The following is an 18,347-nucleotide window of genomic DNA, read 5'->3' on the forward strand; positions in this document are numbered from 1 at the left end:
ACAATGTATGGTGGTCAGCGTCAGCGTCGAGCGTACGTTTCGAGGCCGTCGTGCGACACAAAACTATTGACTTAACGCATCGGAGAGTAAACTAGCCGGATCCTTCTCACAGATGAAAGGGAGCGTGTTGTCGCAATTGTTGTCGTCTAACAGCCCGTTCCGGAACATGGCGCCGCAGTTCTGGAGTCCTGGATTGTCAGGTTGGCCGTCGGACCACCGGTCATACCCGGCTGCCGCAAGCGTTTGTCCTATGGCACAAAAATAATTAAGTTTAACTATACTTACAGTAAACTGTATGTAAGAAAAAAAAATATTTAAAAATTCCTAACTTGCCGTTTTCCGGTAAAACCAAAAAATATATTCGCATACATTGCGGATATGTTTTAAACTAAGATACATTTCATTAATTTTGTTTATCATTGAGACAGAAACTAACTAACTAAACTAACTATTTTGGCTCAGCGATCCAAAGAGAATCTTGGCCTTCGAAACGAGAGCATGGCATTTTTGTCCTGTTCCTGCACGGACAATTGAATTAATTTCTCACCATGTATAGTCATCCATTGGAATTTATTTTCGATAGTTTTGAAGCCTAAAAAAGCAATGTCTCTGTTATACTTCCCGGCTACAAAGTGGGGACGAGCATTGTTCCACAGCGTGGCGATGAGCTGAGCTTCCATTATACTGAAATAGAATGGGAACGTTTAGAATCAAGACTAGGGGCCCGATTCGGATTTTGTAATAGACATTTATTAGATATCTTTTAGACATCACCAAGATACGATAACGATATGTTTAAGATCTAACCTGTCAAATTTAACATTTGCGCGATTCTGGAGATACTCTTAAACGATTTCCACAGGATATGACTTAGAGATCCAATTCACATCTAATAGATATCTACCTCTATCTAACGTAAAAGTGACATTGGTTGCCCGAATTGCGCTGCAAAAGAGAATTAGTTGATATCTAAGCTTTAACGTATCTAGAATGGATCTAGTACGTGTCGTCTCTTGTGAATATCTTGAAGTTCGAATACGGCAGTAGGTTACTTTTAGGTTATTGTCATCATTATCGGTCTTATCCTGGCGGTTAGTACTAGCCTTTTATACATTGCAATTACAAAGGCTTTTAGACGTACCTTGCATTTATTTATATGTTTAGGTATTACAAAGATTTCTTTCTGAGTTATGTATGCTTTCTACGTATTTAAGTATTTATTTATCTATATCAGAGTCTTCTTAAGATATAAGTGGACGACCGATGCTCCATACAAACGTCCCCATTTTCCTCTTTGCAAAATTAGTTCGGAGATTCAGTCGTCCACTTTCCTCTTAATTTCCTGCTACACGTACCTGTTGACGACAGCAAGATGGCCACCCTCGCGTGCGCATGCAACGAATGCACGTGTCCAATTCAGAGGGGACCTGTGCACTTTGTAGCAGCTACCTGTTCTTGTGTCCAAAGAGTATTCTGTAAATGTTTATATAAAAAGAACTTAACAACTAAAATAATCTTCCATATTTAACTTGACTAAAATCTATTTAAATAGTGACGATGAATGTACTTTAAACTCGTATAGTAAAGATCCAATAGGTACACAAATATCTCAATATCTGTCGAAGTAAGAAAATATCAGACTGTGAGGCTACCAGGATGTCATCATAGTCAAAATTCTTCAACTTGATTGTGGCAGTCTGGATTTGGCCTCTCGTCTCTTGGTATTATCTAACATTTGCAATACTAGAGAACCGAAATCAAACCAAAAGTTACTAATAACGGCAGTTTATTATTTTAACGAATATTTATATAAAAGTTTGGCATAATAAGTGAGTGAGAGACAAAAAGTGCTTCAATTTTAATAAAAATACTTTTCTCACAACTTTTAACAAGCTAAGATTATTTTTAAATTGTCTACTTTTTATATTGTGAGTAATAACGCTACATAACAAATTATTAACAAATGTAACTTAGAATAGGGGGTGCTCTGGGAAATGGAAGACTTGGTCACTTTTTCTTTCATATACTTACAACATATATTTCAGTTAGTCTACTTTTTCGAAAATATATCGGTACCTACCTTCGTCCATTGTACCGCACGCGTTAAGCTCCTTCTTTGCCTGTTCTTTACTAATGTAACAAAAGTAAGGGAAGGTCTCCGAGCACTTGACATCAGCCATGGTACCGTTGGACAGCATGAGGAGGCAGTCCTCGGCGTTGTCAGAGTTGTCGGGCTCCTCAGGGGCCCAGGTGACCGGCATGCGAGATAACGGTGTTCCTAAGGGAATACAATACGGACAATGGTCATTTGCAGACAGATTTCAACTTGGGTATAATTTATTATTGACCCCGGTTTATAAGGTTAACCGGTTAACTCAAGTTTTTAAGCTGTTGGAATGCGTCGATTTCAAAATCAGCGGTATAAATTTGCCCCAGATGTGGGAGTAACATAGGCAATAAATGTGTTTTGAGTAGTTAATTAGTATAAATTTGCACTCGAAAATCAAACAAAGTTGCATGCTAAAGATAAACAAACATTGGCAATCATCGAGCAATCGTGGTATTCGCGGTATATACGAAGCGATATGTCAATAGATTAGTTAGTTTGCTCGGCTTCTGTATAACTAATAAGGCATACATTACACACCTAATTGCAGTTCGGCTGATCCAAATTTAAGCAAAATATTAAGAGACTATTATGGGATATTACTGCTATTTTATCAAGTAGCTAAACAAAATATTTACCTCTTTTATAAACGAAATTGATAGTGACAGCGCCCGCATTATGCGCCGCAAAAATACCTAATGCAACTGCAGTTGCCATCAGAATGTCAATTAACGACATAAATCATAGTAAATATATGGATGATATAAATATACGTTATTTTTCTAAAACCTACCTATTTGTCTCGGAATTAATCAATAATAATATCAAGCTTAGAAATCTATCGCAAATTGCACGACGGATCATTCGCTGACAAATTACCCGATATTTTAAATTGGTCACTGGTATATCACAGGGGCCTTATTCGACAAGCGACGTTTGACGTATCGTGTTGAACTCCCGTTGAGTCTTTGAACAATCCTGTGCCAAAATTTGACATATTTGTTGAATTATTGGTTGTACCAACTGATATTATCCGCACTTGATGAACATGCGATTCATTCAACTGTTAGATTGAAGTGGACACGAAACCTGACAGTTGTACATGTCGAATAGGGGCCCTGATCGTACGTGCATTTATAAACACTCACCCTTTACTGAGAAGTAGGCCCCTTTTCCGAACGTCGCGTGAACGCCCGTGTATATGCCACAATTTGATAAAAAGTTTGATTTAATTAGCGCCAACTTCATATTTTCGTTTTCTGGAGAGGCTAAAACAGCACCTGGGAAACTTTTTCGATTAGGTAACAAAGTTAACATTTCTTAATTACCTAATTCACAAAGTTACCGAAAGGTTAATATAATATTGCCTATTAAAGAGTTTTAATCATGTTCAGTACTTAATCTAAGTATATTAGTTCATACTTATTCAGGGGATTACGAGTAGGTGGTACTTATATCAAACTATATTAGAAACATTTATTGTGTAGGTATTGTCAAAAATTCAACCAGTTTTTTTAATATCACGTCGATGGCAATCAAGCATACGTTCCGCCTGATGGTAAGCAGTCCCCGTAGCCTATGGACGCCTGCGACTCCAGTGGTGTTACAATTTACATGCGCGTTGCTGACGCTTTAAAAACCTGTACACTCCTTTTTTTGAAGAACCCCATTCTGTAGCTCTCTAGTGGTCAGGACGTTAGCCGCGTAAGCTGAAGACGCGGGCTCGATTCCCGCCTCAGCCACCGGTGGACTTGGTCGATTTTTCATTAGTGTATGATATATTGTATGATATATATTTTAGTTTATAATTTATATGTAAGTACGTAAGTATAGTATGTTTCTTTAATAAGTAGTAAAATTATATTTGAATTAATTGGTTGATTTTGTTTCAACACAAAAAACTATTCGTATAGGTACGAGTAGGTATACTAACTGGATTACTACTATTACTTAACATGAAAGCACCACTGGCCATCAAAATAATTCAAGAGCCCCTGTTACAATCACGCCAATTAACACTTTACAGGGGCTAATATAAACATAATTATACAAGGGACCGTTTTACCTTCATAATAGCAGTTGAGATAAGCGTCTTGCCAAGTTGCCGGTACCCGGTGTAGCTTTAGCCAGCCTTCGGCCTCTTGGGAGTAAGAGTAGTCAAACCTGTGAGCTGTTTTGCACAGTTGTCAAAAGATAAATAACTGCCATTTTACTATAAGTACCTGAATTTGTTTTCGATGTATTTAGTGATAGGTTTCTTTCATTGCATTTGCAACACCTACTGACATATGTAAATTTATTAATTTCCGCTACCCAAAGGTTGTCTGGAAGAGATCGCTTTTTAGCGATAAGACCGCCTGTTGTTTACCTATGTTTGTATTTCTGTTTTATTTGTATTGTCTTCTTTTATTGAGGTGTGCAATAAAGAGTATTTGTATTGTATTTGTATTGTACCTGAATTTGTTATTGTGTTGTTATACATATATTGCAATTAACTTTAAAAATATATTTTATAGCGGCTGACTTTTATTATCTATTTTATTTTTGTTTTAAGTGTAACATCAAAGTAATCACGAGTATTTACTTACCCTGGGTACAGCATAATGTTATCACACATATGTTTATTAAGAAAAACATTTTGGCACGAGATTTATCTCAATGCCTGAATACTAAATTAAGATCGTTTCAACTAAAATCTCGTCTATTCCGAAACAATGTTATTCAGCTAATGAATTCATAACAAACAACAAGGATAATTGTGGGTTAATTGCGGAAAACTTTACTAATAATAATGTAACACAATATAATATTAATTAAATAGGTAACAATAACAACGAATATTTAGGTTGGTAATTAAATTTTCGATTTTAGAGCAGGTAGGTACTCAGTTGTTTTTACTTTAATTATCTACGTGGTTAATTTTGAACTAGATACCTATATGGGAATCTTCAATAATGCAACCAAAGATTCCGATTTTGAACTGGACAGTTGGGAAACTTTTGACGTGATAACGTCTTGTAAATCGATGAACACCGGAAGCATCCACGAAAAAGTGTCACATTGTGGACGGATGTCCATGGTAACGTCGTGGACAGATCTTCATGGTAACTTCACTAGTGTGCAATTTTCATGTGTCAATGTTTTCTTCTGACGTTACCACGCAAAATTATCGTCCGTAAACCGACTTTACAGACAACCATATATTTTTATAGGTGGTTTGTCTTTAGTGTTATCGACAGCTTATTTATGGTACATTACTGGAACATGCATAACTCCATACCAACCATAAGGTACCTTTACCCATGGAACGTCACAGTTTTATCCAAATTTTCTTTACTATTATTCCTAGTTTGGTTAGGGCAGTTAGTTTATTTTTAAATAAAAAAAAACTAAACCAATTGTGAAAACATTGATTTTTATTAAACATTAAAGCATGGTACATTACATATACACATGATAAATTTAGCTATATACAAAAATAACAACGAAATATTATTTAATATTACAGCTCCAACGTTACCTAAATCTATGACTACGTTAAAGACTTTTGTCATCATATGACTTTGACACTACAATCTTTGAATTAATATTAACAATTACTTATCCAATTTAACAACATTACATTTCGATGTGTCTACAGCTTAAACTAATATTTATTATACATAATATGTATTTAACTAAATCACAAACATCTACTTATACATGTTTAAAATATATTACAAGCGATATGATACGTTTTACTAGAAATGTCTTCTCCTTCTCACATTGGGCTCAAGAATATGAGAAGGAGGTTATGTCTAGTAAATAAACTACGTATTAAAATTCGAATCATAACCTAAACATTTGCCTACTACCTTAACAATATATACATCATTAATTTTAATTACATTATACTCACATATATTAAGAAGGACCTCTTAAATTTTAAAACTATACAGGGTGGCAACCGCAAGAGGAAATCTGAAATTATTAGACGTCATGAAGCCGCGAACAAAGTTATGTGCGGAACACTAAAAAAACCGAACTCGAAGAATTTTAAACCTCTCGTAGACATTCTTGAATAGAACCTAAAAACTATGTTTCAGATTTCCCTTTATGGCCTCATTTGAGTTGGTCGCCTTGTCTTACTTCACATCGCTTTGGTGCAAACAGTGATCAGCAGTCTAATCCATAGTCCATACTAATACTAATATTACCTATAAATGCGAAAGTGTGTTTGTACTTCTTCACGTTTAAACCGCTGTACCGATTTAGATAAAATTTGGTATGGAGATAGTTTGAGGCCCGAGGAAGGACATAGGGTAGTTTTTATCATATGACATAGTCGCGGGCAGAAGCTAGTATATTATAAACCTAATATACTGCCCTTTTAGACAAGCTAAACAAAAAAAAAGTAGGTCAGCGTATGATGTATGGTATGTTTGCGATGGTGATTGACTAAAACTATCGTATGTCCATGCCCGGTCTTCAAACTATCTCCATTCCAAATTTCATCTAAATCAGTTCAGCGGTTTAAGCGTGACGATGTATCAGAAAGAGTTACTTTTGAATTTATTATGTGTTCTGATAACGGGATTACTTAGTATAAATCCATACTAAAATTATAAATGCAAAAGTGTGTATGTCTGTCTGTTACCTCTTCACGCTTAAACCGCTAAACCGATTTAGTTGAAATTTGGTATAGAGATACCTAATTTGAGTCCTGGGGAAGGATACGAAAGGCATTAGGACATATTAGGACATTTGTTTTCTAATCTAACGTATACAAACACATACAAGGTTAGGTGGGGTAAGAGGAATTATGGGACACGGGGGACACTTGTAGGAAAAATAATCAGAGATACTTAAAAATATTAAAAACATATGATAATATTAGAAATAATGAACCTAATGCATAAATCACATTGACTTAGAAATACCTAAGTAGAGACATGTTTGGTCTAAAAAAAGTATGTTTCTCTTACCCCACTTTGACCTCAGTATATTTATAGGAGACATTAAAAAACATAATGCAACTTATGCAAACTCTAAAAACCTAATTTATTTGCTCCTGAAAACCGAGATAAAGTTAGGCTCTTGCAATATACTTTGCAAGTTACTAACTTTGTCTACCCGTATACCCTCTTAAGCAAAATCGGCCTTGACAGGTCGTAAAAGCACAACGAATGGCGCATTTTTTATACTTTTCGGCTTCTTTTTACGCCACTAATAAATAAACATTTTAGCTAAAATATTTTAGTCTATAGCTATACATTTTTTTTGCATTTTACGGTCAATATTTGCTAGATTTTTTTTCCTTTTTGTCCCTTTGTCAGTCAAACAACATATATTAAATAATGATGATGTTAACTATTATTTTGGTTATTAAGTATCAAGAAATGCTAATGGATTAACATAATTTACTTACAGTAAAGTTATTCATACAAAATAAGGAAGTATGTAGATACTTCCTTATTTTCTATGAATAACTAATCTAATCTAAAATAAATCAAATTCGAATTCTAAAATAATCACAAATTAATAGTTATCTCCGTACTAAATATTGTATAGGGAATAGTTTTTGTAAAAATTAAAAATAAGTACCTAAGTATATAAAAGCCGTCCAGTATTTTTCAAATCATATCATCATGTAAGATACATACTCACAAAATAATTAGGCCTAGAACTTGATATTATTTTTCAGTGATATTTTTGTGATTCAATGAAAATTACTCAGGACATCGTTAGCATTTTCGACTCCTGAACACTAACACAATTCTAACCTAATAAATTCAAAAGGACCTGTAAGAGGGATATTATAAGTAGACTATGGCAACACCAGACATTGTCATGATGGCTTGATGTATGTAGACAGTGTTGATTAAATAAAGATAACTTTTAATAAAAACATCTTCTTATTTACATGGCGCAGTCGAATCTAAAGTGAACGAACGTGAACAGTATTAGGAGAAGTAAATGGGCGCAGTGGTTAGTGATGTGAACTTATAAAATGGAAACTCTAAAACAACCGCCGCCATTATCCCTACAAGGAGATCCATCGGAAAATTATAAAAAATGGCTACAAAGATTTAAACTCTATTATACTGCCACGGGGGCAAAACAACGATTAGATGAAGAAAGCAAGATTGCTTTATTTCTTCATTGCATTGGTGAAGAATGTATAGAAATTTACAATAATTTTGACAATGAAAAAATTAAGACCTATGAAGAGCTCGTTGAGCAGTTCTCAAAATATTTCTTGCCACTAAGCAATGAAAGTATCAACAGAAATGTCTTCTTTAGACGTAAAATACAAGAAGGGGAGACTTTGGACGAGTATGTCAACACATTGAGGACCCTAAGTGCAGACTGTAATTTTGGAACACTTAGGGACAGTTTAATAAAAGATCAGATAATTAGAGGAATTAAAAAGAAAAATGTTGTGGAGCGTCTACTCAAAGAATCTGACCTGGATTTGCCAAAATGCATAAAAATTTGCAAAACATATGATTATACAGAAAAACAAATTAAGGACTTTGATGTTGAAGAACAAGCAGTAAGTGTAGTAAAGAAGGACAAAGGCTATAGTTATAGATCTAAAGAAAATACTGAACAAAGAAAACAACCAGAGAGAAGAAATTATGGATCAAGAAATATGAGAGATCAATCTGAGGAAGCAGGTACAAGTGGATATCAGCGGTCACAGTCTACTACCAGACCTCCATGTCACAGATGCGGCTTTGTACATGGTTTCAAGTGTCCAGCGTTTAATCAGGTTTGCAAAAAGTGTAACAAATTCGGGCATTACGGAAAAATGTGTAGAAATGTCAAGAATGTGAATGTAGTAGATCTGTCATCGGATGAAAGTGATATTGTGTTAGGTATGGTGCAAATTAATTCGATTCAAAGGAAAGAAGACTATGAGGCCATTCAAATACATGGTCACATTATAGACTTTAAATTGGATACTGGTGCGGACTGCAACGTGCTTCCATTAAGGTATGTTAAGAAACTCGGATTAGAAAATAAAGTGGAAAAAAATGCAAACAACTTGTATAATTATGAAGGAACAGAGCTGAACTGCGTCGGTAAAATTAAATTAACTGGAAATTTTATAAATAATAGACAAGTACAATTGAAATTCTATGTTATCGACTCAGTTCACCCGATTCTACCAGTGTTAGGTCGTAAATCAATATTCAAGGAAGAACTAATGGAAAGAAAATATCTAAATTGTATAAAAAATGACTGTAATAATCTCACAGAAAATTATAAAGAACTGTTTGATGACAAAATTATAGGCACTTTAAGTGGTTCAGACTATAAAATCAAGTTAAAAGAAAATGCTCAGGGCAAAGTGGAATCTTGTAGGAAAGTACCAATATCATTACACGAGAGCTTGAAAAGGGAATTAGATAAAATGGAAAAACTTCAAGTTATTTCAAAAATAACAGAGCCGACTGAGTTTGTTAGCAATATAGTTATTGTAAAAAAACCGAATGGGAAAATTAGAGTTTGTTTAGATCCAGGAAATTTAAATAACTGTATTATGAGGGAACATTTCAAATTACCTACCTTTGAAGAAGTGTCTAGTAGAATGGCAGGTGCTAAAGTATTTAGTAAACTGGATGCATCTACAGCATTCTTTCAAATTAAACTTCATGAGGATAGTGCTAAACTGTGCACGTTCTCTACACCTTTTGGTAGATATTATTTTAAACGTCTACCATATGGGCTTTGTTCTGCACCAGAAGTTTTTCATCGTAGATATAAAGAAATTTTTCAAAATATAAATGGATGTGAAGTGTTTGTTGACGACCTAGTAGTATATGGTAAAGATCAAGCAGAACATGATGAACGTTTATTAAAAGTATTACAAATGGCAAAAGAAAATGGGGTAAAGTTTAATTCAACTAAGTGTGTATTTGGAAAGTCAGAAATAGAATATCTAGGACACCTACTGACTAAAGATGGTATAAAGCCTGATCCTACAAAAATAGACTCTATAATTAAAATGGAAAAGCCACAAAATGTAAAAGAATTGCAGCGCTTGTTAGGAATGATCACATATGTGGCCAAGTTTATACCATCTTTATCACAAGTTTGTAGTCCTCTAAGAAATTTAATAAAAAAAGATGTAGAATGGTTGTGGTCAAAAGAACATGATGATTCCTTTTGTGAACTTAAAAAAATATTAGTTTCAGACCCTGTGCTGCAATATTATGATGTCAGTAGACCAGTGAAATTGTCAGTAGATGCTTCAAAAGACGCTCTTGGAGCGGTATTATTACAAAATGACTTACCGGTAGCTTATGCCTCCAAATCCATGACCAGCACTCAAAAATTATATGCTCAAATTGAAAAAGAACTCTTAGCCATTTTATTTGGATGTTCTCGCTATCATCAATATATTTATGGTAAACAAATTGAAGTTGAGACTGACCACAGACCCTTAGAGTCAATTTTTAAGAAACCCATATGTGATATACCATTAAGATTACAGCGCATGCGTTTACACTTGCAGAAATATGACATAATTGTGAAATACAAACCTGGAAAAGACCTTTTGATAGCTGATGCATTATCTAGACATAATTTAAAAACAAATGATAATCTTCTAGAACAGGAAATTGAGGCTCAAGTTAGGATGGTTGTGAGTTCTTTACCAGTAACAGATAGGAAATTACAAATTTTTAAGGATGAGACAAATAAAGACACAGATTTACAACATATAAAATATTACATTTTGAATGGATGGCCAAGTATTAAAGATATTCCTAATAGTTTGAGACCATACTTTACATTTAGTGGAGAACTGTATGTGTGTGATGAACTGATTTTCAAGAATAACTGTATTATTGTTCCACAAACCTTAAGATCAGACATGTTAGAGCGTATTCATTACAATCACATGGGATTAGATAAGTGTAAGGCTAGGGCTAGATCATGCATGTTTTGGCCGTTCATGTCAAGAGACATTGAAAATAAAGTTTTGAATTGTAGTACATGTGATAGGTTTAAGAAAAATAATATAAAAGAACCTATGCAAATTAGGGAAATGCCAAATAAGCCATGGTGGCACTTGGGTACAGATGTATTTCACTATAAAGGAAAAAACTTTATAATTGTAGTGGATTACTATAGCAAATACTTTGAAGTGTCAGAATTGAAAGATTTACGACCAGAAACTACAATAGATGCATTGAAAGCTATCTTTAGTAGATTTGGGATCCCTGAATATTTGTATAGTGATGGGGCGACTAACTATACTAGTATCAAATTTAAAGAATTTGTTACTAGTTGGGGTTTTGTACACAAAACAAGCAGTCCTACCTATGCCCAGTCTAATGGATTAGCGGAGAGATATATTCAAATAACTAAGAATCTTTTTAAAAAAGCTGATTATGAACAAAAAGATAGATACTTAAGCCTGTTAGAATATAGGAACACACCAATTTCAAAGGAATTTAATTATAATACGCCTTCAGAATTGTTAATGGGCAGGAAAATTAAGGGTTTGTTGCCTAGTATTCAGAAACCTAGTAAAGAAAATTGTAATGTGCAAAAAATATTGTATGACAATGCATGGAAACAAAAACAGTACTATGATAGAGGATCAAAAAACTTGGCAAAGCTAGATGAGGGTCAAAAAGTTGTATTACTTAATAATAATAAACCTAACAGCTATGCTGAAGTAGTGAGAAAAGATAGCAGACCCAACTCTTTTCAAATTAAAACAGAAACTGGACAGAACTTGTTTAGGAATAGAAGGTACTTAATAAATTGTAAAAATCAGAGAGAAATGAAAACTGTAAGAGATAGCCCAATATTGTATAGCGATGAGGAGGAACCGTTGACAGTATTTGAAGGGTATAGAAGAAATAGTATTGCTGATATGACAGATGATAGCTATGTTTCAGAACAAAGTAAGAATATTGTTGATGTTCAGAACTACACAGAACAAAATGAGAATGGTCAAAGTATTGCTAATGAAAATAACAATTCTGCTATAAGAACTAGAGCAGGTCGACTGATTAAGAAACCTAGCTATCTCTGTGATTATCAAACTGATTGAATTTGATAGTTTATGCTTTTATATGTGTTTTAATTATTTAGCTATTATTGTAAAAAGTCTACTTGCTAGTAGACAGACATGTCATGGTTGTAGCTGCTTGAAAAGAAAGGGGATGTAAGAGGGATATTATAAGTAGACTATGGCAACACCAGACATTGTCATGATGGCTTCATGTATGTAGACAGTGTTGATTAAATAAAGATAACTTTTAATAAAAACATCTTCTTATTTACAGGACCTTCTCAACCTAACCTAAAATTATTGTACATTTTTACAATATTACCAGCTAGCATCAACACTTGTTTGCTTAGTTTACACTTGTTTATAGTGTTTATAATTGTTTATTCATGCTTACACCACTGTAGCTTGTTCAGATTCCCGGGCGCGGCGCCCGCGCACCGAATCTCAGACGATATCGTGGCAGGAGTTTCCATTGCCGGTCCGGGTGGTCTTGGTGGGCTGCGGCCGGTTGCACATGCCGTCGTTGTGGGCAGGCGGGCAGTACATCACCTGGAAATGAAATACAGAGTTAACAATCGATATTAGGAAGTAAATGCGGCACATACCTATGAGGGTACAGCAAGAAAATAACGGCGCGATTCGGAAAATGAATAAGAGGTTCACTAGATATGAAATAGTAAAGATATGTGACGTTCCACGGCAAAAGGTACCATTGCCCCGGCTGAATATTAGAGCGGCGTTAATAATAGCGTAAGCCCCAGCCGCCATAAGGTACCTTTTGCCGTTGAGCGTCACATATCTTTACTATTTCATATATCTAATCTAATCACTAATTCATTTCCCGAATCGCGCCGTAAGGCTTTAATTTAAAGTCAATTTATTTTGAGATAAAGACACTAAAAAGTTTTTGATCCAAATACATTTATAACTCATTATACGCTCCACCTGTTTTGTCTTATACATCCTTAATGTGAGGATCCGCAGTATTTCTAAATCCACTTCTACGCTCAAATAACTTAATTTTGTACCCATTAGCGGAGCTGAAAGGTCTAACCACCAACAAGCCGGTTTCCGACCGCCATTCATAACTTTTCAAGAAATATGCAGCTGGAAAGTTATGAGGCTTAAAACTCGAAGCAAATACTTAGCGGGAGAAAATTATGTGTATTTATATTTCTACGGAGAAATAATGCTTTCGAGACCGCTACCCCACACAAATAGAGTAGATAATATATCGTTAGTATTACGTTGACTGCAGCTACACGAAATTGTTCCAAATAAAACAAGTTCGATATCGTAGTGGGTTTAGCTTTGTCTTTGGTTCTTTACAAACAGATCTGTGCAACGCGACAGTAACAATTTTTTCTTAAGTATGTGGCTTAATTATCTGTGGCTGATAAGAAAGAGTTAGAGGATATGGGGCATTCTATAAGCTGTTCCGTACATTATCCATTTTAATTCGTATATTTCCTAAATTGTTTCAAAGTTTTATTACTTATTTTATTACAGCATTTCTCACATCCATTGTGACAGAAAAAACTTCTATACTCGAAAATCTTTAGAAATTGCGCGTTTGTATGGGACAACGGTAAACAATTTCGTGGAATGATCCATGTAATATGTATAATGTATCTACCATGACAATATTGCGCCAAGCCTACGTCAATTTTTTTAACAAAACCGAAATACCAAGTTTCGGAGTACCGGAATATGCCACCTACGCGCTACAACGTGGCATTACGTGGTGAGCCTCTCCTGAGATATTGGAATAAGGCTGGTTTGAGCATAGGTACACACTTGTGAGAATGGATGGGAATGAAGTACAAAAGCATGCTCGCTAAAAGCATGTATGGAACTTTCTTTGATCAAAGCCAATTGGTAGATGATGAATAAAGTCGCTGGCAGAGACCCAAATCAGAAACATAAGATTCTTGCAATATAGGGGTTTTTCACGATAAATTAAACTTGTTCTGTGGCAGCTTGCTTTAATTCTAATGACATAATCATTAATAAGGCTATAATCAAATTACGCAACACTGAGCACAGTTGAAGTTGAGGAAAATTTTCGAAAGTAAGTATTTATTAATATCGCTTTTGTTCCAAAATGTTTCTATTAAGACCGAGAATGAGCAAGTAAGCTTTTGTGTATTGTTCCTACACTCAAAAGTAATGAAAACTGATTGCCTTGCTCATATCTAAACTCGAACTTACAAATACTGGTTCAAAAACCATCTTCGTCCTTGCAGCTTTGTGCAAACAGTTTTGTGGTCCTGCATTATTCGAAATTCGAAGTATAAATCGTCCGACCTCCTCAAAGGATACTTTCAACAAAGCTTTGAGTTTCACTTTATATTTTGTAAAGTAGCATTACCTCAATTCTGTTTCCTCAATACTATTAAGATTTGACTTGCTGACACCTAAACCTATAAATACTAAATAGCTGATGTCCCGAGACCGCTACAAGCTTGGCTTCAAGTCATCACTCACACGTCAAGTCATGTTTACGTTTACGTAACGATTAACGAATGACACACGTGGCTTGGCTTGTAGGTAAGTCACTTTCAAAGTAAAATTCCATTTTACACTCTATATGTGGCACGATGTAAGACGCAAGTTATTATTTTGCGTCTTTGCCCCATGAAAGCATTTGGAGCTTTTAAGCGAGGTATTAATCAAATTATTAGAATTTTCGATTAATTTATTTTCTACCTCGTCATAAAATGATGTTATACATACATGTATATCGTTATACAAATTAAATGCTGCATGTTGCAAATAAATATTATACATATTTATATATTCACATAGGGCTGCGGCTCGTTAAAATTTAACTACTTTATTATTTTGCAATAATCTATATATATAAATGCAAGTGTCCTGACTGACTGACTGACCGACTGATTCATCAACGCAGAGCCGAAACTACAAAAGCTAGAAAGTTGAAATTTTCACAATAGGTTGCATTTATAAAGTGTACAAGAGATAAGAAGCGATTTTGAAAAATTCAACTCCTAAGGGGGTTGAAAAGGGGATGAAAGGTTGTATGGGGTTCAAGTTTTATTTTAAACTAGGAATTTGAAACTTTGTAAAAATGTATTATTTTAAAAAACAAGAAAACTAATTTCAGCGTTTTCAAAAATTCATCCCCAAAGGTGGTGAAAAAGGGGTTGAAAGTTTGTATGGAGATCAAATATTTTTGTGAGCGTGGGACTTGAAACTTTTTATATGAGTATATTATTATAAGACAGGAAAAGTAATTTCAGCGTTTTTGAAAATTCATCCCCTAACAGGGTTAAAAAGGGGTTGAAAGTTTGAATCCATTACAAATGTTTTGAAACTTTTTAGAAAGGCATAATAGCCGATTACAAAAAAAAGTAATTGCGACGTTTTAGGAAATTCAACCCCTAAGGGGGTAAAAACGGGGATGAAACTTTGTCTTGGGGTGCAAATTTTATTTTAAGCTAGGACCTTGAAACTTCGCGAACAGGTATTAAATTAAAAAACAACAAAACCAATTTCAGCGTTTTTAAAAATTCATCCCCCGAAGTGGTGAAAAAGGGGTTAAATGTTTGTACGGAGATCAAATATTTTTGAGAGTGCGGGACTTGAATATTTGTATAAAGCCATATTATTAGAACACAAGAAAAGTAATTTTAGCGTTTTTAAAAATTCATCCCTTAAAAGGGTTAAAAAGGGGATGAAAGGTTGTATGGGGTTCAAGTTTTATTTTAAGTTAAGAATTTGAATCTTTGTAAAAATGTATTATATAAAAAAATAAAAAAAAATAATTTCAGCGTTTTCGAAAATTCATCCCCGAAGGTGGTGAAAAAGGGGTTGAAAGTTTGTATGGAGATCAAATATTTTTGTGAGCGTGGGACTTGAAACTTTGTATATGGGTATATTATTATAAGACAGGAAAAGTAATTACAGTGTTTTTGAAAATTCATCCCCTAACAGGGTTAAAAAGGGGTTGAAAGTTTAATCCATTACAAATGCTTTGAAACTTTTTAGAAAGGCATAATAGCCGATTACAAAAAAAAAGTAATTGCGACGTTTTAGGAAATTCAACCCCTAAGGGGGTAAAAACGGGGATGAAACTTTGTCTTGGGGTGCAAATTTTATTTTAAGCTAAGACCTTGAAACTTCGCGAACAGGTATTAAATTAAAAAACAACAAAACTAATTTCAGCGTTTTTAAAAATTCATCCCCCGAAGTGGTGAAAAAGGGGTTGAAAGTTTGTACGGAGATCAAATATTTTTGAGAGTGCGGGACTTGAATATTTGTATAAAGCCATATTATTAGAACCCAAAAAAAGTGATTTTAGCGTTTTTAAAAATTCATCCCTTAAAAGGGTTAAAAAGGGGATGAAAGGTTGTATGGGGTTCAAGTTTTATTTTAAGTTAGGAATTTGAAACTTTGTAAAAATGTATTATATAAAAAAATAAAAAAACTAATTTCAGCGTTTCCAAAAATTCATCCCCGAAGGTGGTGAAAAAGGGGTTGAAAGTTTGTATGGAGATCAAATATTTTTGTGAGCGTGGGACTTGAAACTTTTTATATGAGTATATTATTATAAGACAGGAAAAGTAATTTCAGCGTTTTTGAAAATTCATCCCCTAACAGGGTTAAAAAGGGGTTGAAAGTTTGACTCCATTACAAATGCTTTGAAACTTTTTAGAAAGGCATAATAGCCGATTACAAAAAAAAGTAATTGCGACGTTTTAGGAAATTCAACCCCTAAGGGGGTAAAAACGGGGATGAAACTTTGTCTTGGGGTGCAAATTTTATTTTAAGCTAGGACCTTGAAACTTCGCGAACAGGTATTAAATTAAAAAAAAAAAAACAAAACCAATTTCAGCGTTTTTAAAAATTCATCCCCCGAAGTGGTGAAAAAGGGGTTGAAAGTTTGTACGGAGATCAAATATTTTTGAGAGTGCGGGACCTGAATATTTGTATAAAGCCATATTATTAGAACACAAGAAAAGTAATTTTAGCGTTTTTAAAAATTCATCCCTTAAAAGGGTTAAAAAGGGGATGAAAGGTTGTATGGGGTTCAAGTTTTATTTTAAGTTAAGAATTTGAATCTTTGTAAAAATGTATTATATAAAAAAATAAAAAAATAATTTCAGCGTTTTCGAAAATTCATCCCCGAAGGTGGTGAAAAAGGGGTTGAAAGTTTGTATGGAGATCAAATATTTTTGTGAGCGTGGGACTTGAAACTTTGTATATGGGTATATTATTATAAGACAGGAAAAGTAATTTCAGCGTTTTTGAAAATTCATCCCCTAACAGGGTTAAAAAGGGGTTGAAAGTTTGAATCCATTACAAATGCTTTGAAACTTTTTAGAAAGGCATAATAGCCGATTACAAAAAAAAGTAATTGCGACGTTTTAGGAAATTCAACCCCTAAGGGGGTAAAAACGGGGATGAAACTTTGTCTTGGGGTACAAATTTTATTTTAAGCTAGGACCTTGAAACTACGCAAAATGATATTAAATTAAAAAACAACAAAACTAATTTCAGCGTTTTTAAAAATTCATCCCTCGAGGTGGTGAAAAAGGGGTTGAAGGTTTGTACGGAGATCAAATATTTTTGCGAGTGCGGGACTTGAATCTTTGTATAAAGCCATATTATTAGAACTCAAGAAAAGTAATTTCAACGTTTTTAAAAATTCATCCCTTAAAAGGGTTAAGAAGGGGTTGAAAGATTGTATAGGGTTTAAATTTTATATTAAGCTACGAATTTGTAACTTCGTAAAAAGTTACTTCATTAAAAGAGAAGAAAACTAATGTCAGCGTTTTGTCAAAATTCAACATTTAAGGTGGTGAAAAAGGGGTTGAAAATTTGTATGGAGGTCAATTTTTTTTTAAATGCGGTACTTGAATCTTTGTATAATGACATATTATTAAAATACGAGAAAAGTGATTTCAGCGTTTTTAAAAATTCATCCTCTATAAGGGTCCAAAAGGGGTTGAAAGTTTGTATAGGGTTCAAATTTTATTTAAAGCTGGGAACTTGAAACTTCGTAAAAAGGTATTTTATTAAAAAAACAAGAAAACCTATTCAGCGTCTTTAAAAATTCATCCTCCGAGGAGGTTAAAAAGGGGTTGAAAGTTTGTATGGAGATCAATTATTTTTGAGAGTGCGGGACTTAAATCTTTGTATAAAGCCATATTATTAGAACACAAGAAAACTAATTTCAGCGTTTTTAAAAATTCATCCCAT

The 18,347-nt window shown here is 34.0% G+C and overlaps 3 protein-coding genes across 3 annotated transcripts in view; all 3 read right to left on the minus strand.

Annotated features, from left to right (window-relative positions):
- Positions 1-18,347, minus strand: part of LOC134651124 (nuclear pore complex protein Nup85) — a 329,105-nt gene that overhangs the window by 145,668 nt on the left and 165,090 nt on the right. The window lies entirely within an intron of this gene.
- LOC134651143 (C-type mannose receptor 2-like) lies at positions 26-4,798 on the minus strand. The gene is made up of 7 exons (XM_063506174.1): positions 4,696-4,798; positions 4,173-4,277; positions 3,256-3,387; positions 2,081-2,278; positions 1,356-1,473; positions 548-684; positions 26-248 (listed from the first exon to the last, which is right to left on the minus strand). Exons 1-7 carry the CDS (start codon positions 4,742-4,744, stop codon positions 64-66), a joined length of 924 nt encoding a protein of 307 aa, XP_063362244.1. The 5' UTR covers positions 4,745-4,798; the 3' UTR covers positions 26-63.
- Positions 12,498-18,347, minus strand: part of LOC134651138 (allatostatin-A receptor) — a 139,646-nt gene continuing 133,796 nt past the window's right edge. Inside the window, exon 4 of the mRNA XM_063506164.1 lies at positions 12,498-12,671. Coding sequence (XP_063362234.1) covers positions 12,567-12,671 — 105 coding nt within the window. The 3' untranslated portion in view covers positions 12,498-12,566. The remainder of the gene's footprint in view (positions 12,672-18,347) is intronic.

This window comes from Cydia amplana, chromosome 9, assembly GCF_948474715.1.
Source record: "Cydia amplana chromosome 9, ilCydAmpl1.1, whole genome shotgun sequence".
Classification (NCBI taxonomy): domain Eukaryota; kingdom Metazoa; phylum Arthropoda; class Insecta; order Lepidoptera; family Tortricidae; genus Cydia; species Cydia amplana.

Bases quoted from the DNA above. Each gene is read 5' to 3' on its own strand.
- LOC134651143 (XM_063506174.1), bottom strand. From the start codon at position 4,744: ATGTTTTTCTTAATAAACATATGTGTGATAACATTATGCTGTACCCAG. The intron at 3,388-4,172 runs GTAAAACGGTCC...AAAGTTTCCCAG, and splicing joins TCTCAACTGCTATTATGAAG to GTGCTGTTTTAGCCTCTCCA. The intron at 685-1,355 runs GTACGTGTAGCA...ATTCTATTTCAG, and splicing joins CATCTTGCTGTCGTCAACAG to TATAATGGAAGCTCAGCTCA.